Source organism: Calliopsis andreniformis, chromosome 8, assembly GCF_051401765.1.
Source record: "Calliopsis andreniformis isolate RMS-2024a chromosome 8, iyCalAndr_principal, whole genome shotgun sequence".
Taxonomy (NCBI): domain Eukaryota; kingdom Metazoa; phylum Arthropoda; class Insecta; order Hymenoptera; family Andrenidae; genus Calliopsis; species Calliopsis andreniformis.
The window spans coordinates 10677208-10703923 of record NC_135069.1 but is presented as its reverse complement, the minus strand read 5'-3'; the positions used below and the strand labels follow the sequence as shown (position 1 = coordinate 10703923).

At 35.3% G+C, this 26716-nt stretch overlaps 1 protein-coding gene across 1 annotated transcript in view; it reads right to left on the bottom strand.

The window, feature by feature from the left end:
* Positions 1–26716, bottom strand: part of Ci (transcriptional activator cubitus interruptus) — a 163619-nt gene that overhangs the window by 11981 nt on the left and 124922 nt on the right. Inside the window, exons 2-4 of the mRNA XM_076383262.1 lie at positions 14606–14874; positions 12723–12812; positions 2618–2815 (exon numbers count right to left, since the gene is read on the bottom strand). Of these exons, the coding sequence (XP_076239377.1) occupies positions 2618–2815; positions 12723–12812; positions 14606–14874 (557 nt within the window). The remainder of the gene's footprint in view (positions 1–2617; positions 2816–12722; positions 12813–14605; positions 14875–26716) is intronic.

Sequence of the window (26716 nt, the reverse complement as noted above, 5' to 3'; positions counted from 1 at the left end):
TCGGGGCATACTTATCATTGACATCAGAAGGAAGTGCATAGAAACAGTGCCATCTTTTCCTTCTTTCATGAAATTATCAAAATTTATTCTCAATGTTATTCCCAACAAGTCATATAAAAATATAAAAAATATAAAGAACCATTGCTTCCTACAGTTTCTCCTAAAACCCAAATAAAGTACCTTAACACGATGCAACTCGAATTCTGGCTTGTATAAATACACCTCTAGAACCTCAAATGTTCAGAAAACGTTATCAAGAAACACTAGATCCTTTGGTCCCTGCAAGGTACATATAAAGTCTCTTTCAGACACACGAGCTTGTTCTCAGACGCCGAAAGAATTCGTCAAATATCTCATAAATTACGCGAAGAGACGCTGGCAGAAGGTATATTGGAGGAACAAGAATAGGATATTGGGCACATTTAACGAGCGACAACATTCTTCGGGGCATCGTACGACGACGGTCAGGCCGACAAACGATCGGCGATCGCGACGCGCCGCTTGAATTTTAATCCGTTAATTACTTCATTTAATCGCAAATTACCGGCTGCCCTTAACTCGCGAGCAAGGAAGTCTGCTCGATTTGTGGGGCGTACCGCGGGTTCGTGCTGCAGCCGGCTTTATAATGGCTTCATGCGCATCGGCACCTTAATTCGATGCCTCCCCTTCCTCGCTGCCTCCTCCGGGCCCTCGTGCAAGCCTTTAAACGTCAGGACCTGATCCTTACGAGGACGAGGGCTGCGCGTTAACGCTACTGCCAATGACTTTATTCCTCTCGTATTGGGGCCCGTGTAATTATGGTAATTCGGCGGTCGGAAACCCGGTTTTCCTGAGAAAGTACGACGCCTCCGATATCACGGCCATTTTACGACTAATGTTAAGATGTTCCTCCGACGGGGAAATGATATACGACCGGACCACCTGTGTTGGTAATATTACAGGGAATTATGCAAGTCGTTGCGCGCGGGACGTTGCGATCGGGGATGAAACTGTACAAGTTTAATGACGTGACGTTGTAAAATGACTGAACTTCTGATGCTGTGCCTCGCGAAGTTTCTGATTATTTGAGGGCGGGGTCTTCTAATCTTCGCTATATCTCGTTAATTTATCTCTTATTACTGCATATACGTTACTGAGCGGAAATTTCGAATGGCTTATTAATTTTCGTTCGAGTTATATTAACTGTATCAGTACCATACTTTGACTTGAAGTTAATATTTATAATAATTTTATATGTGAGAGTCAGATTAAATAAAGATTATTTCTTTTAGAATTGAGCTTCACACGAGATTTTGTTGCTTTATATCTGTTTTAGCAGAACAACAGGAATCTATTTATACTAGGTTATAAATAAAGAAGATTTAATAGAGTTTCTAAATACAGTATTAAGGAATGTATATGACATAAATATATAATTTAATGTTTGATACATAAAATAAAATTGCAGACCATCACGATTGTCGACGCTACAAAAGCGTAATTTTGAAGATATATTAAAGTTCTTTAAGCTACGCATAATAATTCCATTTATCTTTAAAAGACATTAACTTTTGAACGAAGATTGTGAACTTTATATCCCAGCTTTAAGTTATTCCAGAAATAAATGCTACCCTTCTATTTTCTAAATTCCACGAGCCCTTAAGCCATAAATTCCCAAGAATGTAAATTTACTTTGAAAGAAATCATTCCCAAAACCTTCCCATTCCTCTTCGAGAGTCCCTTCACCTGCGAAACCCATTTACCGTCGAAGCTGACCCGAATTTTATGTCGCTAAAAAATCAATTAGCCTAGCCTTCAAGCCTTCTTTTCCGTTTCTTAACTGCCCGCTGCCCGTTTTAAATCCCAATCCAAAGAAACCTGATTTCTCGAGCAAAGGGCTACCCGCGTGTAAGCGCATACCGTTTACGAGCTCCGTTTGTTTGCGGCCAGTCGGCAGTAATAGCCTGGGAGATATTGCAGTTACGCGATAGTCGCATTAACAACTTCTGCTCGGCTACACGTGTAATTACACACGCATAATTCACGTATCGCGTATCCCGGGTGAAACGTTTATAGTTGCATCAGGGCCTGATTGCCAGCGACTCCATCGGCAGCGAAGGGTTTACACAACGGCATCGGCAATTACGAGCAATCAATCACCGAACGTGGCTGCCGGTGAAAATGCTCGGATAGCCGAGTAAACAGCAATGACTTACGCTTTTGGGGGGATATCATGCGCGGGTGATCTCTTAATTGCACGTTCCCCGCCTCACGAGATTTAGCGGGATATTTATCCGCGATGTAAATCGCTCTTAATGTCTCTCTTACAACTGCCCACGAAGGTGAACGACTAATTACGCGCACAGGTGTTCCACGTGGGCCCGACGCGGCTGGATTTACAGCCGAGAAATGAAAAATCGAAGGGAACGTACCCGGGGCCAATTATTAAAATTGCACCGTGGCTCCGATTCGACGTCGATCCGCCATCGGATGATCCTGCAAGCTTTTTTTTTTTCACACCCGTCGTTCCCTTGCTCAGCGTTCAATTAATTACGCGGTAAATCTTGATCCGGAATAATTCGGCGAGTTTGACAGCGGAACTGGCACGGCGATAATGATACGTAATTTGGTTACTTACCGGCAGAAAGATGACCGTAGCTGCCACTCGCGCTGCTACTTCGGGACCCGTTCACGATGGAAGCCAGACTATTGGGACTGAATCGGATCATGCTGTCGATGTCGAAGCGATCCGAGTACGGTGAGCTACTTAGGGCCCGCTTCCGGCTCGCTCTGATAGCTGAGGCGCGTGGACTCCCTAGCCTCGAGGAGGCTGATACTGGAAATTATAGTTGAGAGTCTTTGTTATTATAGATTTGTGGTAGAAAAATGGATGACTGGTTTTTGGGGAATAGATATTGGGGAAAGATTTAAGAGGACATGAGCAATGCAAGGTTCTTGACAATAAGTGTTAGAAACTTTAAGAGATGATTAAGAGGAGGCTGATACTGGAAATTAAAGTTGAGAGTCTTTGTTATTGTAGAATTGTGGTAGAAAAATGGATGACTGGTTTTTGGGGAATAGATATTGGGGAAAGATTTAAGAGGACATGAGCAATGCAAGGTTCTTGACAATAAGTGTTAGAAACTTTAAGAGATGATTAAGAGGAGGCTGATACTGGAAATTAAAGTTGAGAGTCTTTGTTATTGTAGAATTGTGGTAGAAAAATGGATGACTGGTTTTTGGGGAATAGATATTGGGGAAAGATTTAAGAGGACATGAGCAATGCAAGGTTCTTGACAATAAGTGTTAGAAACTTTAAGAGATGATTAAGAGCCCGTTTCCGGCTCGCTCTGATAGCTGAGGCACGTGGACTCCCTAGCCTCGAGGAGGCTGATACTGGAAATTATAGTTGAGAGTCTTTGTTATTGTAGAACTGTGGTAGAAAAATGGATGACTGGGTTTAGGGGAATAGATATTGGGGAAAGATTTAAGAGGACATGAGCAATGCAAGGTTCTTGACAATAAGTATTAGAAACCTTAAGAGATGATTTGATACAGGATGTTCGACGACAGGTGTCAGAAATTTAGAGTTGATTCTGTACGCTGAAATAAAATGAAAATCAAGAATAATGGAAATACGTTTGAGACTTCAGTCAGAAGACAGTCTTCTCAGACAGTAGAGTTACTGATTACTGAGAAAGCGTGTTAATTTACCGTGTCTGACTTGGAATATATTTTACTAATATGTCTGTGTCTGGTTTGGAACTTATTCTACTGAGTTCTCTGTGTCCGACTTGGAACTTATTTTACTGATTTCTTTGATTCTGACTTGGTACTTATTCTACTGATTCCTCTGTGTCTGACTTAAGGCTTATTCTACGAATTTCTTTGTATCTGCACTAACTACTGCAGGCCTAAAGTAGAATAAGTCCTAAGTCAAGCGCATTTCACTTGAATTTGATACGTTTCCTCAACAATTAGTAACTCTAAAGCTTTAAAGAAGGTCACTCTAAAATTTCTGACAGCTGCCACTGAACACCCTGTAATAGTACTGCAATAAACACATTGTTTACTTAAAGTAGATCTATCGCCTGCAAAGAATTAATAATTTACTTTCTTCCTGAAAAGATTGACGTTTACTCTCAGTATTCATAATAATACATCGTCACTTCTACAAAAAACTAAAAGCTTAGAATTACCTCTACTCTGTAATTATTTAATCATCAGCTGCTGACTGTGAAAAATGCTAAATAAAAGGTGCATAAGTCCGTGCTTCTGTTTCAAAATTAAAATTACCAACGATAAAACACTTCTGGGTTTACAATTTCCCGAATCTCAATTTCAAACTTGATTTTTTTATTCAGCACTGAAAATAATTGAACTTCAACTATTCCACATACACTTAAACAAGAATAGAAGTCTATTTGTTTAAATCTTAATAACACATCCTCGTCGCTCTTTGTTATGTGATTATTAACATCATGTACAGTGAATAAGGAAAATAAGTAGAACGAGAATGAGCAAGACAGACATGTTACATCGAGCGTCGCTAGCGAGACCCAACATTTAGGCCCGATGCACGCGAGCGATATTTTCACGCACGATATTATTGCGATAATACGTCTGTCTTCGTTACTTGTAACTGGGAAAACAAAGAAAAACATATAATCACAACGAAATTGTACGTCAAAATATCGCTCGTGTGCATTTGCCGTTAAGCCTGATGCTGACGAGCGACTTCCTGATGTACGATCGTATGTCTTTATAAAATAACGAAGACAGACGTATAATCGTGTGATGAAAAGTCACTCGTCTGTATCGGACCTTGAAAGAAATGCTTTGCGCGATTAAATCTATCGTTCCATGCCGACAATTCTAAGTTCCATAGTGTTAACTTTACTTTTACGAAAATAATTTCAGTGAATTGGTGAAGGCAGAAAATTCATGGTTTTTCTGAGAATAATGAATTAATGATTAAATATCAGTGACTTGAAGTTTTTCGAAGGAAAATGAATTAATGATTAAATATCAAACCTAGATAGATTTATATCGTGTTTGGGTTTATTTTCAGCAAAAAACTCTCACCAATTCATTGATACTATTTTCAGAAAAATAGAATGAAGACTAGGTAAAATTAGACTTTTTGTTATTGGATTCTTGCACAATTCTCGCTCTACCTACTCACCTACCTTCCTTGTCCAAGAACCAATTTCTAAAACAAAACCTTCCACCGATCCACAACCCAGAGCTTTAATACACAGACTAGAACTCATTAAAGCTGAACCAATCAAAAATATTCTCAACTGCCATGGTTTCATCAGATTATATTAAAATCTCTGATATCTCGACAGGCAAATCCTCTTTCCAGATACATCAGTATAAAAGTTACATACCCAAAAGCTAAACACCTAAGAAATAAAATACCAGCAGTATAGAGATGCCAGGAGATACCGAGCCATCGATTTCCAATGCAGATCCAACGAATAACTGCGAAACCTTCTAGGCAAACTGGCATCGCAGCCACGGAACCAGTTCAATTAAGCGCTACAAATTCTTGCAGCTCGTAGTACCAGGGAATATTTCTGCACACCGACAGGGATTTTAAAAGTCCACCTTTCGGTGCACACTTGTAATCAGGTGGATGCCCAGAACTAACCGGGGAAGGTGAAAGAGAAGCGGGCTGAGGATGGTGGACGCGAGAAGGCAGCGAGGGGAAGGCAGATTCTGCGGTCAGAACGTTTTAGCGGCGATTTGCCTGCGACCACAAGCCAACGACGTAATATACAAACCACTTTCTTAAGCTCGTAGTGGCGGCTTGTATAAGGCATCGTTGGTTATTGGTGGCGGTTCCCTACCTCCTCTCGCATTGCTTCCTTTGGCGTATGCTACTTTCATGTATTTTGACTCAGTCTTTGCTCTTTGGTGGACAATTTGTTGCTAATTTTTCAATTTTTTCTGGTCGACTTTGGGTTCAAACCTTTGATGCCATACGTGGATAGGTCTGGGTTAGGTTTGGGTTAATAAGTCTGAGTTTATTTTTGATAATTAGATGCTTTATGTAGCTACTTCATGTAGCTACTTACAGTCGATAGACCGTGCATTTTTTGTTTTATGTTCTACTTTATAAGTTAAGACCACGTTTTTTGTGATAACATTTGTATCTTCTGATAATTTAAAAGGAGTATTTTAATATAGCATAGTTAGAAAGAAGAAAATATAACTTTGTGAATGTAGTTATATATATAGGCAAACAGCGTGATAGTTTGAAAAAAATTCAATTTAATAAGTTCACGAAAGGCTTACAATTATTAAATGACAATTTATTGAACTCGATAGTATTGAATTTTGTAATCAATATCTTCGGTTAAATAATTGAGTAACTGAATAAAGCACAAAATATAACTACTCATTAGAAAGCTTTCAGTTAATGTCAAGAATTATTTGATTATTTAATATGATAAGTATTAGCTTAGGAAAAGCTAAAAAATCACGAAGCTTCGTAAAAAACAAAATAAAATAATAACAAAACTAGTGACAATAAATTTGTATTTTAACTTGCAAGGGTGTTGGAGAAATACAAATTTGATTCTAAAACTGAGTAGAATCATAGATAATATGAAATAATCGAATTAAACCAAATTAATATTAAAATTGTTGTCTTGCAAAGAACCGAAACTGTTATTTATCATATGTATTTTCCCCTGTGATCTTCAACCGTTTTCCTTGATAGGAAGATAAAATAACAAGAGTAACAAGCTCATAACGAGAGTATAAGATATTGTATTATTCATCGCTGTTTCATTTTTAATATAAACAATTCTAATCGTTGTTAACTCAGTGAAATTTCTACTTGCCACATATAGTAACGAGTTTATAACAAGAACACACGATATTATCTTAATTAAATGCTGCTTTATTATCAATATGAACAATAGTAGCATTTATAGGTTCATTAGAATTTCTTCCTAATTCCTTTCTTGCATACAGAGTCTTCGACAACAGTTGCCAGAAATTTTAAGGGATGATTCTGCATGATAAGCTAGGACAGAAATCAAGACTAACAAAATTGTCTTAACTTCCTAAAAATGCCTAAAATTCGCGTAAACTGTGTCTGACTTGGGACTTATTCTACTGCCAAAGCACCCTAGCTACGTCAGGCACAGTGAAGCCAGTAGAATAGGACCCAAGTCAGACACAATTCAGACGAATCTTACACTTTTCTTCACCAAAGAATAACTCTGAAATGAAGACTTATACGCAACTTTCTCATTCTTCATTTTCCTCTTATTTTGACACGTGGGATCGCTCCTCAAAATTTGTAGCATCAGCTGTCAAACACTCTACAAATTTCAAACTCTCCTTGAGTTCATAATCTTTTCTCAAGATTATTCCTAGAGTAGCTCTACCTACTTGAACCGACTCATACAAGCTACGCAATACAGAGCGCCACGAGGAGGCTCGAATCAGCTCTTTCTCCTCAGTTTCCACTTGGTTGATCGCTCGTTCGCGCACAACAGGTATAGAATTACTCGTGGTCGGGTCTCCGCTTCTTTTCCAACTCTCTCTCGCCTCTCGGGAACGCGCTCTTTTATCCCCTCGCCGGTTATTAATTTGAGCACTGATCAAATTTACTGTGGTCAACGAGCGGACAGCGAGGGAGAGAGACAGAAACGGCTGCCATGCGGTTTTTCCGCATGAGCTAAAACGTTTAAGGTTCCTCGATGGTCTCGTGGCTGGATCGAGGCCGTTCGACTCCCTCGATTATCTCGCCCCTCCCGAGTGCGGTACTTTTGAGGTTCTCGTTCTTGTAACGCAATATAGTTGAATTTCGTTTTTCGTCGCCGGACGCTCGTTTGTGGTCCCTGAGAACTTTGTAGCCTTTGGGCGAAATGAGGCGAGTCTTTACGCATGAACAAGATTCTGAGCTAACTTGTGTTATAACATTAAGTACTTCCTTTGTGGACCTTGTTCTTTTGAATTTTCGGTATTTTCCTGAACGACGTCCTATGTTTCGCTACTGGCGCGGCTTCCTCAATTTTCAGGGCGATTTGTACTGAGTAGATCCTTTAAGTAATTTTGCTGAAGATTGCTCTGCTTTTAAAAACTGTATATTTACGATTGTATTTACTCAGTGATGTATAAATTGTTGCTTTCTTCGATCGTTTTGCATCTTTTAGATTCAGCAGAGGATAGAAATATGGGACATTAAGATTTTAATTTATACACAGTGGTGATGTCTTTAACAATAATTGGAAATTAAGTAGGTTCTAAGGAGATTATTTCGCAATAAGAGTCCTTTCATATGGCGATTCGTGAATCGTGATTCACGTATGATGGATATCGACCATACGTGTAATTAAATGGGACCATTCACATGGCGATTCACGTGAAGTACAGAATTGGATAAGAATTTTGTGTATTCTCAATCGGTTGGTCACCAGTTGGAGACATTTGGTTCTCTTCAGATCGATGCAAATGACAAAATATAAACAAATGATGGCATTTACACGGTAATTGCAGAATTGTGATACGAATTTCGTGTATCCTCGATCAGTCAGTCGCCAGTGGTGGTTTTTCCAGAAATTGATGTGATATAAGAAGCATAGAAAAAACAGAGAGCCTGCATTTGAAAAATTGACAAAATTCATTTTTTTAATATATGTATGGGAAAAAATTAAATGTAGAAAGAATCAAATACATTAGTGTTGCTTTCATTCATTATTTTATCTATATCCATATACAATAGTATCCATTTTCTCAGAAAAGTCTTTAGTCAAAAAAGCATACATCATGAACAGGAAACAACAAGTATAATACAACTGAAAAACAAGTTCACGATTCCTTTATTATGAACTTCTTTGTTAGAAAATTATACATATAGGGTGTGTAAGTTAAATCCAAAGTTACTTCAAGGACATGATACATTAAGTCGTTAAATTCGTCTTGATATCAATTGCAATTATATGAAATCAAAAATATATGATCCCATTTAAAAAAACTAAAGGACAATTTGGTTCTTTTTTGAACAAAAAAAAAAGAAGAAGTTTTTTGGAAATTTTTAATACCACAATTAGTAGCCCATTTGAAGCTGACTAATTTTTGCTGAAGACATTTTTTTATAAATTTTTATTTTGTTGCAATGAACTTGAACTTGTTGCAATCATATGTCTACCTTCGTTGTTTATAATTGGGAAAACAAAGATATAAACGACAATATAGACGAGAATCACGATTTAGGAATCAGTATATGGAAGAATCGTTCGATTTGAATCGCACACGTAAATTACGATTTCTGAATCGCCATGTAAAAGAGGTATAACTGTTCTAGTTAATTGTTATTTTTTTGTTTAGTGGGCGATTATTATTTGGACTTCAATGGAATGTTCATGTTGAACTTGTAAGTTCACATTGCAGTGAAATTAACTCCAGTTAAGATAATTGATTACTACATCAATTACTTATTTTGTCAAAAGACGAAAATGGATGAACCACATCTCCTAAAAACCATCATTTCTTTTACCTGCTAATGGAAACATGCCTTAATTCCTATTATATTAAAGAGAACTCAGTTTTTATGAAACACTCCAAGCACAAACAGAATTCAGAAACTCCTTCAAACAGTTGGAAATCAGAAATAGGAACAAATTTAAATTGACTCATGAAAAGATTCAAAAATAGAAAACTTGGATCTCTTATAATTTCAAATCTTTAACAATTTGAATGTCAAAATTAAAAAGCTTGAAAACTTAACTTTTATTGTAAATATCCCCAAATTACAAATACTAAAAACCTGTACACTTGGAAGTTTAAAATTTGCAAATTTGAAAAATTGAAGATTTGTATATTAAATATTAAGAAACTTAAAGATTTGTATATTAAATATTAAGAAACTTGAAGATTTGTATATTAAATATTAAGAAACTTGAAGATTTGTATATTAAATATTAAGAAACTTGAAGATTTGTACATTAAATATTAAGAAACTTGAAGATTTGTAAGTTTAATAATATAAAGTTACTGGTGTTAGAGAAATACTAGTGGAATTTCTGAATTACCCTTGGTATGCTAAGAGTTAAAGCGCATATAATTACCACAGGACTCTTTCTCTTCGTTGAGCATGATTCCCAAATAGGCTTTTTCCATAAGCAAAGCAAATCGATCGCCGTATCTGTTCGACGCAGAGGGTTGCTCTCGCTCGTCGAAGTCCTGGACTTTAATGAATATGCGAACGATTCTCAGCGAATCCCTTCGTCCCACCCCGAGCGTCCTCGTGACCCACGACCCTCTGGACTCTACACGATCCGTACGTTCCAATCCTCCCTCCCTCCTGCCCCTCGCAGGACTAACATGGAATTGAGACATGTAAATTGGTGCAATCGGCCACTCCGATCGGCGCAGTTCACTCGATGCTACTCGGTCCATACTAACACGCTACAGGCCGCTTCAAATATTCAAGTCGTGACGATACGTAAATTTATGGGACTGAACGGAAGAAACGGAATTAAAAGACTAATGGAATCGTTCTGGATGGACTTTTTATTCTTTCTGTTATTGTTGTTGAATATTCAATGTCAAGTATTTAATATTTATTGTTAAATGAATTTGTATAAAATAAATTTATTTCAATGTATTAAATAAATGTAGATAATGAATACACAATCAGTCAAAAACAGATTGTAAATTAAAACATGCACATCAAAGTAGAGATCGACTACGCAAGCATGGCAGAACTGTCAGTATGACTTAGGATAGGAGGACGACAGCTAAGTCCATTCATTTTTTGAAAGAATTCTGTTCAGTAGGAATTCTCATGATCACGAAACCCTAATTGATAATAAATAAATTTTCAAATACATTCTCATGAATCTCAATATAAGAATTGCCTATAAGTCACGACAACCAAATACTTGTGAACAATAGTGCATGAGAAACCAAATAATTGAACAGAGCATCGAGGTACAATACATTAACAGTACATATTGATACTGAGCACTTCTTTAGTTTTCTCTTGCTAAGATAAGCATAGTCAACCTTGACAAATTTGCACAGTCAATCTGTGACAATATTATTACTGACATAAAAGAATTTATCCATTAATGGGCTCTTTCTGAACCTACATCCCTTTGAAATATTTTAACAATATCATAAACTTTCATGTTGCTAAGTGATGCTTTAATTTTTAAAAAATTGAGAATTTACTTGCACATAATTTGACTAGACGTTAAAATTGTGACAAAGAAACAGGAGCTGCAAATCGAGATGAATAGGAGGAAGAGGAGCAGCAGGAGGAAGAAGAAGAAACGTGAGACAACCTGTAGGATAGGCGCTAAGGTGTTAATGAGGTCGTGTCGCTCCAAGTCGATTCAATTATGCGGCGGTGGTGACTAACGAGGCCCCGTTTACCCTTTCAGTCGTCTTTTAGCCTCTCGGCCTCTTAACCGGTCGATCTCCTACCTGCTGCTAGCGCTACTACACCTACGGCTAGCTGCGCGTACCATGCATCAGGATCTTTTATTTGATTCACTTGTCGGCTCCAAGCGGACCAACCAAAAAGTTTCTGCGTGCCTGTTCAGTGAACCGAAATCAAGTATTCTAGGCGGTTGAATTTTGGAGAAACTGTATCTCTAGCGAGTGACATTAATTTAACGCATTAGCTACTTAGATACATTCAGAAGAATTTTTAATGCAAATTGAACAGTGATCTTAGTCATTTTTGTTAACCCTTATCGTAACAAGGTGAAATTTTGAGTTCTTAGAACTCAAATACAAAATATCAGAAATTGGAAACTAAATAGGGGAGCAGTAAAGAGTTTGAAGATTTGTGAATTGCAAATTTGAAAATACCTATTAAAGCTTTGAATCATTGAAAACTTGGAAATTCAAATTTGAGAAGTTAAAAAAGTTGAAAATTAGTATATAGAATATTTGAAAACCTGAAGATTTGAAAATTTAAAATCGAATGAAATTTAAAAATTTAGAACAGTATTGGGATCCCTCTGTTATCTCTCTTTGACTAAGGTGTGATCTCTTGCGTTCTTATGTTCGTGAACGTTAACTTAATAAATAATATTAACATTAATGAGAATTGTCAATATGTAGCCTAGATTACAAAATGTTAATTTAACTAGGGATATACGTTTATAATTATTCTGTTAGATTTTAAGTAGTTTTATTAGTATTGAAAAAATAAAACAAAAGAATAACTATCTCAAGACAAATATATTTCTTACAATTTGTATTTTAAAAATAATTCTTATTATCTTTAGTTCCAAGTATATACAATATATATAGAAAACTGCTGTTAAATTTTGTAGACGTTTATAATTAATTTAAAATCAGATGGAGCATGGTTCAATTTTAGTATTGAAATTATTCAAAGTAGATCAAAACTAAGTAAACAGTGTTAGCAAGTTCTTTTAAGGAATAAAACTTTTTGCACTCACAGTAATCACACTAATGCAAACATTGTTAGCATAGATTTAGCATAGGGAAAGGGTTTGCAAATACACTTTGTACATCTAAAGTGAAAACCGGAACACTAATTCTCAAATAAACTTAAGTTCAATTCCTATAACAATATAAAGGGCACAATTTTTCAGCAGAACTTTGGTAAATTTTTACAATATTCTTGGAATTCTCCTTTTTGTTCAGGGAGGAAAATGAACTTCAACTTTCCTAAATAACTTTCTTTCCATGAAGATTGTAAAATAACATTAATGTAAAACTAAACATGCAAAACTTACCGTCGATGGAAAACGGGAATTCCGAGGAGGCAAGGCTGCTCGCTGGCCCCGCAGCGTGCAGCAGGTATTCGGGCCCCAAACCACCCAGTCCTGAAAAATTCAAGAAGAGATAAAGTGAATTGTTAATAATTGAAAAGTAGTCCAAATTTTGTTTCATCAATCTTAAGTAGGAAGTATTATATCGAATATCGTAAAACTCATACGGTGGACTAGATTCAAAGAACTTTTGTTGCTTCCTAAAGAGATTCTTCCGCCGGAAATGCGGGTCCTTTTCATATAGCTTCTCAGCGTTTTCATTGAGCAGCAGAGAAGGTATTCTATGTTACTAAAATTACTTCTTCTATTGTAGATATTCATAAACGAAAAATAATAGGAAAATGCGAATATTAAAATATTATTACTATGATGCCACTTAAAAAGTTACTTTTGGAATCTAAAAACTCTTGGGTACGACGAATTTTGTGCATCATAATGGATAATATCAATTAGTAAAATATTCAAATAATATATTCGATCGGTTTTAAAAAATTGTGATTTTTTATTTATTCTACCTTTTCTAGGTATTTCAAACAATAATCTTTTTTCTAAACAAATTGTGCTAATGCTTCCATGTCTACACAGGATTTTTCTTTGTGAAAAATTCTTCATACCAAAAAATCTTACGGTGGGAACAATGAATAAACATGCAACATGTCACTTGGAACAGTTTTTATAATCAATTAAATAGTTGCAACGCCTACCTTAGTTTATTATAACACTTGTTACTTCTAGAGTAAGTAATTCTAGATGCAATTATTGTTTTTATGATATCCATGATACAGCCATTTTTATTATTAATTATTTCTCATTTTGTTTTGTTTTATTAAGTATCAATTTCATAAATCCTTGTTTTACGTACTAAATGAATTTAATAGATACCTGATGATACTATCATTTCAGTTAATTAAATTATTTATATATATAATTATAAATTATTTTTTATAATAAAAATAATATTTTTTAATTATAGTTTATATATTATAAACTAATATTAATTTAATTTAATAATTAAAAAAAGTTTTTAAATCACAATCTTGTTTTTATATAAACCCATCTTCTTCGTTACTTTTTTTCAGAAAGAATGATTGCCACATTTTTCGTTTCTAAGTGTAATAGTGAACGTATATTCATGACATAAAGAATTTTTTTCCTGTCCTAGGAGTTCAGAAATGATCACTTTTTAACATTGTCCTTTATTTCTAATTTTTTTGTTCATAGGTATTTAACTGACATAAAATGAAAGTATACACATCAAACAAAAAATTAATACCGTACATAGTTGATCAATTAACACTAACAATTCCCTATTATTGAATTAATACGATTTCTTCTATTATTTTGTTACTTCCAAAAATTAGTCCTTATTTTTTAAATCTTAAGTCGTCTTTTATTTTGTTATGTTATGAACGCGCAGTTGTCCAACAGCCTTCTCTACGCGAGGCGTAGTCCTGCTTTTATGACATCTCTGTTCTACGTGTGATATAGTCATTAAGATATCATTCTATGTTAGCCAATAATAGTTCAAATACAGAGGTATACCTACTTAACAATATACAATAATAAAAAAAAAGAATTACTCAATAAGAGAGTAACAATTACTTAACCCAAAACTCCCCCCAAATCCCAGACCTACCATATTACAATCTCAAGAATACCTTCAAAAACATTCCACCAAAGACTACCGTCTCACCACCAACAGCTGAAGCCACGGACGTTACCGTCAGCGTCGACAGCAAGTAGGCGAATAAATTTCAAGCTCCACGGGCATGTTGTCGAAATTAGACGACGTCCCCGTCCCCTATCGCTTTTATTATCTCGGAATAAGTACAAGCGAGGATAATTACCGTGTAACGAGGCGTTGGGACTGTGCGTGGAGGCCTGGAGCTGGTGGTAAAGGTGGTCCATGTAGTTGAGCCGGTAGGCGGGATGCAGGGCCGTGTGGTCCGAGAGGGGGTGACTTCTGCGGAGGAAGTCACCGCCGGAAGTCCCGTTGCCGGCAGCCCCGCCACCTCCGCTACCAGTGCCGCCGCCAGCGCCGCTGCTCGCACCGCTACTCGCTCCGCCACCGCCGCCGGTGGCTGCACTGCCGATTGCCGTTGCGCTGCTGGTCAATCTGGAACATTTGTGACAATCTTAGCTTCTTATCCTTGGGAAACAGTTCGTAAAAGTGAAGAATATCTCGGCGGTTGGAGAAGAGATGATCTGAGAGGTTGGCGTTTGACTCCTTGAAGCATTGTTGTATGTCAACTCTGAATTTTTCTCTATCTCTATCGTACATCTGCAAAGCTGAACTAATAATCAATGTGTACTCAAATTCTTTCCTTCGTGAGTCCTTTTCATGAGTCATCCGTGAACCCTGTCCTCAGTTACTCATTTCTTATCCATTTTCAAACCTTATTCTCAGTGTCTCATCCCTTGATAATCTATTACATCCAAAACAACCCCACTCTTAAAATTTCCGAACATATATATATATCGAATATATATATCGCTAAAAACAGGTATATATATATCCAATGCTGGTTTCGAGAGTTAGACTTTTACTACTATTCGTCAGCAACAGTTCACTGAATTGTCTAGGACTTATATACGAATATCTATTGAACGTTGTCAAGTGTACGTTTTTCGTTTTGTAATACTATTGTTGTAAGTTTCGTTTGTAATAAAATATTGAGTTAACGGAACACAACACATGGTGGAGTTAAGTGTACCTGTTTTTAGTACCTGAATATAAATAGGGGTATATTTATTATGCTATCTTGAAGAATTAAAATTATTTGAAGCGCCCTAGTAATTCTCTAAGGAGTTTTGAATTTTATGAGAATGAAATTTCTGGGCGACTGGGCCTTTTTAGTTTCTTTAGTTTTTGTGCTTTGGAGAGTTAAAGCTTTCAACTTTAATACTATCTTATGGACTTGTGTTTTTGTTTAAAGTGTATTAAAAGTTCATTCCTTTATCTTAGGTGATCATGTGATTGACACCTTTAAATAAAACTGTACCCTATCGTGCATGAGTATTTGAACACTTTCATATTCTGGGAAATGCATAAAGGACACTTCAACTAAAATTCTATAGCATAGGTTTGATTAGAGATATTTCATGAATTTCCAATAATGTGAAAGTGTCCAAATACTTATGCACGGTTGTGTACATTTCCCTTTTTCTTCTTCTTAAGTAAGACTCCTCAATACTAATCTCATGTAAATGTGTTTATAATTTCTCGTATTTGTGATCACTTTATTATACTATTGTATGATAGATTTGATCACCTTCCTTGTGTCCTTATTTTTGTGTAAAAAGGTTGCTTTAATATCTTTTCTTCTTTTTAAAAATTCTATATTGTATAAATTTTAAATTCTAAATTCTATATTCTATATCTCCATCGGGGTCTTAACTCGAATTCTTTGAAAATGTGAGAGGTCGTTCTACCTTACTGCTATAGATTTAACTGTTCCATGATGTCCAATGTTACTCCATTTACATGCACAAACACTATGTAAGCCAGGGTTTCTAGGAGATTCCTCATCTGTGCAAACAATTGAACTGTCATCGATCTGTGGAGAAATAGGGACTGCAGAGGGCATGTGTAAGTTAAGATCGGTGGTGGAAAACTGGGACTTGAAGGAAGCGTTGCTTGGCATTGGCAATCCTAGTTTCCCACCAACGACTTCAACTTCTTCTTTCTCTACTTCCTGCTACGTCACAGATCGATGACTGAATCTAATTCTCAATGCCAATGAAGAACTTCCTGGCAACCCTGGCGTAAATGAAAATGGAAATTGCATCATTAGAAAAATTGTGTTTCCTAGCTAAATGGTTCATATGCAATTTTGATTATTAGAAAATAAAACTGTTGAGAAAAATTCTCCTACACAGCATCATGGTGTCTGGATATCTGAAAATTGTTTATGCTTTCAATTTCTAATACTCTTATAGCTTCTTACAAATGTTGCGTTCTTAATAAAAATAAAATAAAACAATTGGAATCTCTTTGAGTAACATTTCTTCGAAAAATTTCCTTCGTTACTTAATCTTACATTAAAACAATTGAGCACTGATAGAAAAATACCACAGAACAAATGGAACAAAATGTTATAACTACAACGACTTTAAATACTAAATAAAAAAAAAAAAAAAAAAAAAAAATGTTATAACTATCTTAGAGTTCAATGTTTCAGTTGAAAATGCTAAATTGATGAACAGAGAGTTAAAATTACAAAGAAAGAGATCCTTAAATTGATAAAATAAGTACACTGAATATTAATTTCTTTCATAAGAAAAGCATTTAAAGGAACACAGAAGATTTCATTCAAAGGGGAAGTAGCGCAGACGACAAATTAATCATCTCAAAAAGACAATGTAAAAAGACGGCTGCTCATTTGACAAATGAAATTACGACACGCTCAAAGCCGCGACAAATGGCGTGTATCTCTCTGTCAAAGATTCTATTTTTGTCCTTTCGACGACAGAACAGGTGTCTTCTACCAATGGTAAACTTGTTTCCTGGTAAATTTCTCCCTGACAGTGATTTACTTCTTTTTCTTTGCCCAGTCTTCTGGACAAAGGTGTATCATAAAAGCTGGTTACAAAAAACCTCTTGGCAAATTTAAGAATCACAAAGAGTGCTTGTCTGGCTTGCTTTTAACCTTAGACTATTCGTTAGGCACGGAATACGTATTAATAAATATGCATTCTGTACCTTCAAATACATTTTGTGTCACTCAAAAATTATCAGCAATTTGTAGGGTCCTCAAGTGGTGCTAATTTTCTGCTTTAAAGTTATACAAATAAGTTCAAAAGAAGCGTTAAGTTTCAGTTTCCTTCGTTCCTTTTAATCATAAATAATAATGGACTGAGCCTAAAATAAAACTGATAAAAATTGAAAAAGAGAACAGTCTCCTGAACTAAAAAAAAAAACACTAAAAAATATAACAAACTAAAAACCAACATAAAATTCCTAACATTACACAAACGTTTACACTACAAAACTATTGAATGACTTCAATCTTCCAAAATAAAGAAAATGATCTATAGTTGCCAGAAGTGCACTGAAAAGTATTCATAAAACCACATGATTGCCTCCCAAAATGGGAAACACAATACCACAATTCGCCATTAATTAAATACGTCGTAATTTGAAAATAAATCACTTACGAAAAGAAAAGTAATTTACGGGACGAAGCTTCCAACAGCAGGGCACAGAAAATCGCTTTATACGCACGAAATCTGAGAAGTTCGCCGCGCTTTGCTCTGGTTCACTAAAAGATAGAGTGGCACAGAGGAAATAGGGTCCCCACGAAGGAGAGCGCCTCGCGTTTTGACTGACGGTCGTTCGCCACGCTCGAAACATCAGGAAATGACGCGTGTCTCGTACCTTCAAAGATATTCTCTTCGCCCGGTCGCATCGTTAGTGACTCTTTACGACGATATCTCGACACGCGTCCAGAATTCTTCGTGGAATTACAAAGAACGTCAGGTGGCTGAAATCTTTATTGAAAACTCGTCGAGCAGCATGTAGCTTGCTCTGCGCCAGCGAAAGTTGCCGAGAAGTTGAAGTACGTAATTCACTGCCAAGGTCGTGCATTCGAGGCATTTCTCTTGGGCGATGGGAAATTCTTAGGGAAACTGGAGGATCCTGCCATTTACTGAGCGAGAATTCTGATGATATTTTTGGTGGAGGTTAATGTTGTGTCAGCTGTTTTCAATGACTGTTAGGGATAAAAAAATAAATCACGTAAAACGGTAGTATGTTTGAATTGAAGTTTAAGTCAGTGTGTAAAACGACTTCGTTTCTTGGAGAAAGATTATCAAGTTAGGAATTTTGATGATGTGGACACTGTGTTCAATCCTTTCACGTTCAACATTGCATGTACACAGCAACAGTTCTTGAGTGGTTCTAAAACTAATGACCTAGACAGCTTAAATTCTACATAAAGCTTCTACAGTCTTTTTATTTATAATTTAAAAAAAGGAATTTCTCTAGCAACTCCAAAAATTGGTTTTGAAGGGGTTAAAATTGAACTCTATTCGATTAGCTATTTAGGGCAATCAATGAGTCGTTTATCAGCTATAGCAGATAATAGTGTGCAATTTTTATGCATGAAAATTTTAATCTGAGTTGTCATATATGTTCGTTTTCTTCTTTTAATCTTTAAATGATCTAATAAGTATGAAAATTTAATAGCAAATTCAGTTTTCATACAATAGCATCATAAGCATAATATGATTGAAATTAGATTACTCGTAAGAACTCTGATAATTTAATTTGGTTGTGTCAAATATTCTTAAATAATAAGTACTATTTTCTTATGATTATACCTGAGATATCTATTCCAATTTTTGGTTTTAACATAATTTAACAATACCTGCATATGTTTTCAATTCTTTGCTTTTTTTTGTCCTATTTACCTGATAAGAAATTCATAAATTTTCATTTTTGCAATAAATGTTTCAAATATTTTTTTAAAATATATCTCGGTTTCATTTTCCAAAATTAAATTATGTAACTATTATCTTTATTCTTGAACATAAGAGTACTTAACATATTTTATACATCATAGTATGTTTTTAAAGAAAATTACATGCTTTTCTATTCTTGAGGTTCTCTAACGCTTTAATCATTTTCGTGTAAAACTTTCATGTTTAAATTTTACGGTCTGCCGATCCTCCGGCAATTTAGGTTCGTATGCATATTAGCAAGGTGGGAACTCGAATTATTGTTGCATATTTTTATTCATATCTGATTTAATGTGTCAGTTATAATTTTTTTAATTATACATATAAACCAGGCAGGGTACAACAGAGAAACAAAATAATAAAGGGTTTGCTTCAAGAATTTCAGTTACCCCTAATTGTTATTTAACACAACAAAATGAAGATGTGAACAAAGGATGTTCACGAGATCGTAAGACTGACAGAAAGCCATTAACGTCACGTAGTGGTATTTTAACAACCGTCTTTAAATCGATTTCGTTTGACACCACCAAACTGTTTCCTGCATTCCTAGGCGTGTTCCTCAAAGAAATCCCCGATATTTATGTCTGTCGTCGTTTCTACCATAAATTTCTATCTCGGAAACAGCTTTGGGAACTACACGACTCTTCTCTCGAATAAAATTTTATATGGTTCTTGTTACAGCGTGAGAAAAACTAATTCAAGGAACGTGGTAGCCATAAATCAATGATTTCTAAACCAGTTATACACTTATCATAACCGATAGGGTTTAATCGAAAACATGGTCAAAAGTTCCATTTGGTCATTTTGTTGCTTTAATTAATGTAGAAATACACAACTATTTGACTGATTATAAATAATGATAATAATTCTATGAGAGGTAAGAGATTTAATTCTCTTACTCCATTTTCTGGAAACTAAAAATGATTACTTTTTTGTTGTTGCATGTTATTTTTAAAGCATTAATTTGAATCAACCTCTTGTCTTTTAACATTATTTCAAACTTAACAAAATCAGATTCCAAATGTTCCAGAAATTAAATACTGGATCACTTCGAATTCAATTCTACAAGAAAGAGAAGTCGAATATTGTTTCCACAATAATTGTACTGTGATATATTAACACTTCTGACAAATTTTAAATGCCACCACTGAAAGTATTATATATTCGACCTGTAACGGTTATTATCACTATATCAGTAACAATGAAATAATTTATATGTATATTGTTTTCTTTTTAGACCAAAGATACCTCTAGCGAATTCTGCCATCAAATGAAGCTGAAACAGCTTCCTCGCATAAATGTTATCATTTTATGGGAAATTGCGTCGTTATATCTGCAATAATATCGATCATATGGTACATGTCGTTGCGCGGGAATTAAGGAGCAAGTGGGAAATAGAGACAGCAATTGGCGCGTGTCATAACGTTTCAACGCGTATTACGATGTTTGAGCCGGACCCTGTCTAAATATTGGCTTCGCACTGGCACGAGTTTGCTGAGCAAAGACAACCGAGTCGACTGTTTGACTTTACTTAGAGTCCACGGATCACGATTACCGCCAACTCGTTACCTGCTTTACGCCACCGCTCGTGTTAACAGGTTTGTCATATAATCCGCGATATACTGCTTCTGAAACCGACGAGAGTCTCTTAGACCCTTTTCCTTTTTCTTTGACCACGCTATTCGAGTTGGTTCCTGTGGATATTGGTATGTTTGGATGCTGCAACTGTTCTGTGGACACTGTGTGTAACGATTTCATAATGTTAATACAGTACTTTATTATTTTTTATGTCTTGTAAATTGTGTTATGAAATTTGCAAGTCAGATGAGGTTAATTTGTCATAGAGTTTTTGGAAGTTTTCCTTGGTAATGTTTTTATATTTAATAGTACTTTTTATAAATGGAGCAGCAATTCTAATAATTTGACTATATCACCGAATTTTGTACTTGATTTATTGTTCATTAATTCAATGTTGCTCCTTTGTATTACTTCTATTCTACTAGTGTTATTAAAATAGTATTTTTAACGCTTGTATCTTTTATTAGGCGACATAACAATGTGAAAAGTGTTTCTTTTCATCAATCTGTGTTTCTTCAATCAATCTTTTAATACATTGATTTATATTATTCTTAATTTTAAACAAAAATAAAATTTTCTTAGCAAACTTTATCTAATAGTCATAAAATGGTTATCGAATGGTAATCTACTATTTTCTTAATGCTGTATTTAAGGGGGTTTTCTAGTTGAGAGAACGAAAAACACAATAATCAACAATTTGTTTAATATACAATTGCAAAAGTTATGTAATGATATACTGTATATATGTATACTGACCATGGCTGACACGACTGCGGACGTTCTATTCATTTAAAACGAACGAATGATAAATCATTTTAATTGGTAAGGATACAGTTATGGTTTATTAGGCTAGGGATATTAAAATGTGATGTCTTTTTCTATTTTTTTATCTTTGATAGATACGAAAACATACGAAAATCGATACTTCAACTTCAAAGATCTGCCATTTCTTTAAATATCAAGATATTTTCTTTTCCGTACTTTAGACCATAACTGTGTCCTTACTAATCAAAATAGTTGATCATTCATTCGTTTCAAATAAGCAGAGCAACCACAATCATGTCAATCATCCAAACCCGTGTATCGAAACAGCCTATATATCTCATTAGATAACTTTCGCAATTTCTGTTATTGCGTATTGAAAAAATTATTGATTATTCTCTAACCGTGAATAAAGAAGTGAGCAAAACTCTCGTATTAAAAAGTCTCATGGATACTTTGGAAAAAATTCTTAAAGAAGTCCCTGTTGTTAGTAATTTTCCTGCTACCCTCATCAAGAATTTTATATTTTTGATTTTCAATATTTTCCCGAGGGCGTGGCATTCCAGCAACATATCTTAGCTTCGATTTAAAAAATTGCAAAACTCAGAGATCCTAACCTAAAACTGTCTCACTTGAATCAATATTTACCGCAAAATATCTTGCCCAACGTATATTATTTCACTAAACTTTTACTTCCAGCAGTTCTAAATAAGCTCTAGTCCGTCTCTTTCATAACCCCAGCAATTAAGCATCAAGAACCTTCGTCCGAAGGTTGATCTCGACGAAGAGATTAATGGAATTCAGAAATGGACTGAAATAGCAGAGAGAAATTAGTAAGGTCGTCGAGATCCGGAGCGTCTGATCCGGGACAAAAATTAGGACGCTTTGACAGGCTGCTTAGTAGCAGGCCCGTAAAAAGTTCGGCCAAGGGAAGCCGAAGGGACATGGGACATAATTACAATGAAAACATCGTCGGCCCCGTCGGCCCGACGTCTTTTTGCCCGTCGTTTTGTTCTCACTCCGGGAGAGAAACGGCCAACAGAGAGGAAAAATAGCAGGCGAGAGAGGAAGGAACGAGACCAATTCTATTTCGAATCCTGCTGAGTGCCAGATGACTCGTGCTGCAGCTCTGCCCCCGACTTCCCTTCCTTCCTTTTCTGCCGCCTCCTCGCCCACTATTTCCTTTTCCCCGCCAATCGCTTTGTCCTCCTTTTTCTCCCTCGTCACTCTGCCGCTTTCTTCTCGTCAACCCCTTTTATCCGCTCCTTACGCTTCTTTTTCGTCGATCACTTTCCTTCTCGCTTTGTCCATTGTTCGCCTTCCACGCGCTTTTTCACGTGTAGGATATTTCACTAGGAGTGATCAATCTTTGAACTTAAATAAAATTAGTTGGCTGTACAGTGTCGTGAAAATCTTCATTTTAATTTATACTCAGTGCATTCAGTGTCATTAAGTATGGAAGAGAATATCGCTTAAATAGCCTCCATGGTTTGGTTTGGCAACGTCTCGGAAGAAACTCAATCTTTTATGGTATTCTCGCACGACTGAGACTCTATTTTACCAATTCCATTAATAACACGAGTATCATTGTTCTTAAGGTCGCTGATTATGGCATAGGTTCGAGGTTTAACATAGTCCCACAGAAAATAAGCCAAAAAGGAGTTAAATCACATGAATGTCAAGCAAGAATGTCACAAAAAAGTGAGTTTCTTCCGAGATGCTGCCAAACGAAGTCGTGGAAGACACTTAGCGATATTGTTTTCCATACTTAATAGTACTGAACGTATTTTATATTTAAATGAAGGTTTTCACAATACTTTACATATAATTTATTTTATTTAAGTGGAAAGATTTCTCACTTTTAATGAAAGACTTTATTTAGCCTATCATGAATGAAGCTTCTTCGGAGAGAATTTAGAAAATCCACTATATCTTATAGGACTTTTAGTTGCAGTGTTTAATAAAATACGAAGTTTAATTTAAAAATCAGTAATTTATTATAAGTCAAATAATCGCCTACTTTTAATATGAGAGTAGATAAAAAACAGTAGTGACATTTAAAAAGAATATCCCCCTTCTCATACTTTCAGAAATTTAATAACTTGTAACAAATGAAGCATTCTTAAATATTTATTTAAATTTCATTTTTAACTGAGTTTCTTGATTTTCCCATTTCCAGCAAGAAAATTTCAAATATTATGCAATATTAGACAACAGTTCAAATGTAAAACAATTTCTAAATATTATATATTCTGATTTGTTAAAAAAATGTAGTCATAGTATCGCTATAGTTAGACTTGCTAACAAAGTTGCAGACGTCTTAAACTCTAACTTATAATTACTAAATATTGTTCATAGACAAAAACGAAAGTCTTGTCTAGCAATTCTTAAGTATTTTTTTTACATATTTCCCCCTGCTTCCTTCTCCAATTAAGCTATTGTTAATTTCTTTCTCAAAGCTGTTTTCCTTCCCCTCCATCTCCATTTCTACGCTTTCCAAGCGCGGCAGTCGGCCAGGAACAAGAGATACGAAGGGAGGACCGACAGATAAAACTCGAGTCGTTAACTCGACACGCCGGAAACCGACGCATCTATCTTTATCTACGGCCTGTCTGCCAGAGACCAGGGGTCGTCTTGAAATTCCTACGATCTTCGGCTTCCCCTTGCCGGTCCTTTTTCCCCTTTTGCAAAGTCAAGAGGAAACTGTTTGATTTCCGTCCCCACGAAGTCGAAACATTTCACTCACTCTCTATGAATATGTTTCTGCATTTGGCATACATATTTTAAATTACTTCTACACCCTTTTCGCAATAATTCTATGGAGTAATAATTCAATTTTATGTAATAAAAGGTTTGTAAAATACTACCCTTGACAAAAAGTTATCGATGGAATGCAACAGCACAAAATTATTTAAGTGTTGTAGTTTTTGAAAATGTAAAATACAACCATACCAAAGCTATTTAATATTCCCATATGTTTTATGTTCATATGATAGCATTTTACATTTCAAAAGCTACATTATTTTTTAATAACTTCATACTACTGCATTTTCACCCCTAGCAGAACTTTTTGCCAGGGGTGGTAGTCTACATACTTTCTATAGTTTCAAGATAATAACTTTAGTAAAACTTGTACCTAGTCAATTAAATTAAAGTAAAATTCTTTTAATTTTCTCAATTACTAAAATTAGTACAGTCCATATGTATAAGCTTTATCGAAGATGTATCAAAATAATTTTAGAGATTTTTTAGTTTATAGAATATGAATCGGCTAATTTTTATTGATTACTTTAAATATAATTGTTGCGTCTTGCGTTGGTAGCCGATTTATATTCAAACAGTAGGAAAAGAAGGGGAGAGAAAGCCGAGTGAAGTATCAAGGGTCGCAAGCTCATTAACGTGACTCGTGGTAATGAGGCGAACTAAGCGCTGCCCAAGAACATCTGCCAGGTTTCCTGATGCTATGGCGCAAGGGTAGAAGGGGAGCAAATGTTTTCTATCTGAGAAAGAAAAAATATATTCTAATAAATTAAGCAAAATTTGAAAAGCCATGATATTTCTTATCTCTATTTCCCTAAAGTGGCACATTCTGTTGATTTTGGGAGTATCTATTTATTGCACGATAGAAGCTTATTCTTAGTAACTCTTATTATTAGTTATCATTGATTTGTCGTCTAAATCTTTTCCAAAGCGACCAATTTTTAAAATTTTTTATAGGTAAGCGATCACCCTTTATATTATATACCACGTGTGGACTGCAGATGTATATGTAAATTCCTATGTTCATAAACACAATTAGAAAAATGGAACCTTTAATTAACTATATCTTTTTCCTTTCAAATACTACTGTATTACAAAATGTATATTATCTTTTTATATTTTGTACATTTTTGCATAGCCAATATTTGAATTCTGCGCTTCTCTGTATATTTAAATAAATAACAGCAGTCTACATACTCGTGAGTCGCGTTTCTGAAATCATACATACTGCAACACACATACAGAAAAACAATGTAAAATATTCTAATAAATTCAAGAAAAAAGTCAAATATATTTTTATTTACTCCCTCTTCCTTTAATTGTACGTTTCACTCAAAATGATGCTTATGAATCTCAATAATCTCAAAAGGAAACTATTTCTTAGCATGCTGTATCCAAAATACTTTGATTGGCGGCACAAATTCGCAAATGTTCCATCAATGACAAATTCATCGTCAACGGAATACCCTGACAAAATATTCTGCGAATATTTCAAGGGTTGCTAATCGCATGACGAGCCGAAATCCCGGGCTGACAAAGTATCAGGCGTCGGAGTGACAAAGCGACCCCGACGACGGGCACGAAGGACTGAGGGAGCGAAACAGACGGTCCCCAGGACGAGTTTCGCGGCTTTAACTTGGATTAAGTCGGGAGCCTAACACTTCCACGAGGTTTCAGGTTATGATATTTATTACCCTGGCTTGGTGAACCCAGCCATAGAACGATAAAGAGTGGAAGGAAACCATATGGTTGACGCCGTGAGCGGCACGCGCTTCAAACGCGACCACAGAACGGCACAAAGAGGAAAAAAGAGCGAACTTGTCGGAGAAAGTGAAGAGGAAAATGGCGAGGAATTCTTTCCCCTATAATCTTTCGATACGGAACTTCCATTTTGATCTAGATAAGATAAAAGTGTTTGTATACGGAAAAATATAATTATTGAGGTTAGGGAAAAGCAATTGGATGAATTAGTGATCGGTTTTTTGAGGTTAATGATAAAATAGTAGGGGATTTCCTCACTATAGGCTCGTCGATTTTTTTTAAATAGATTTTATATATTTTCATCCCCTTTTACTAGCGTCTTCCATGAAGAAAACTGAATGACTGAATTTTATTTTTATACAAAGGTATGTTATAAGTTCGTCAGTGATCTATAATTGCAAGTTCATATCGAGATGTTGACAATTTGTGTTTATAATTATATTTCCAAAATAATTAAAAATTTCTCTAATTTAAAAAAAATAAAGTTATGTTGCTAAATTAGTATTCCTTTGTTATAAGTAGATACCTCATTATGCAACATATGTTCGAATAAAGATTTTAACATTTGTTAATTCTTATGCAAAACAAAAGAAATTCCATAAACACCACTAAACTCGATGCCATACTTGAATATACAT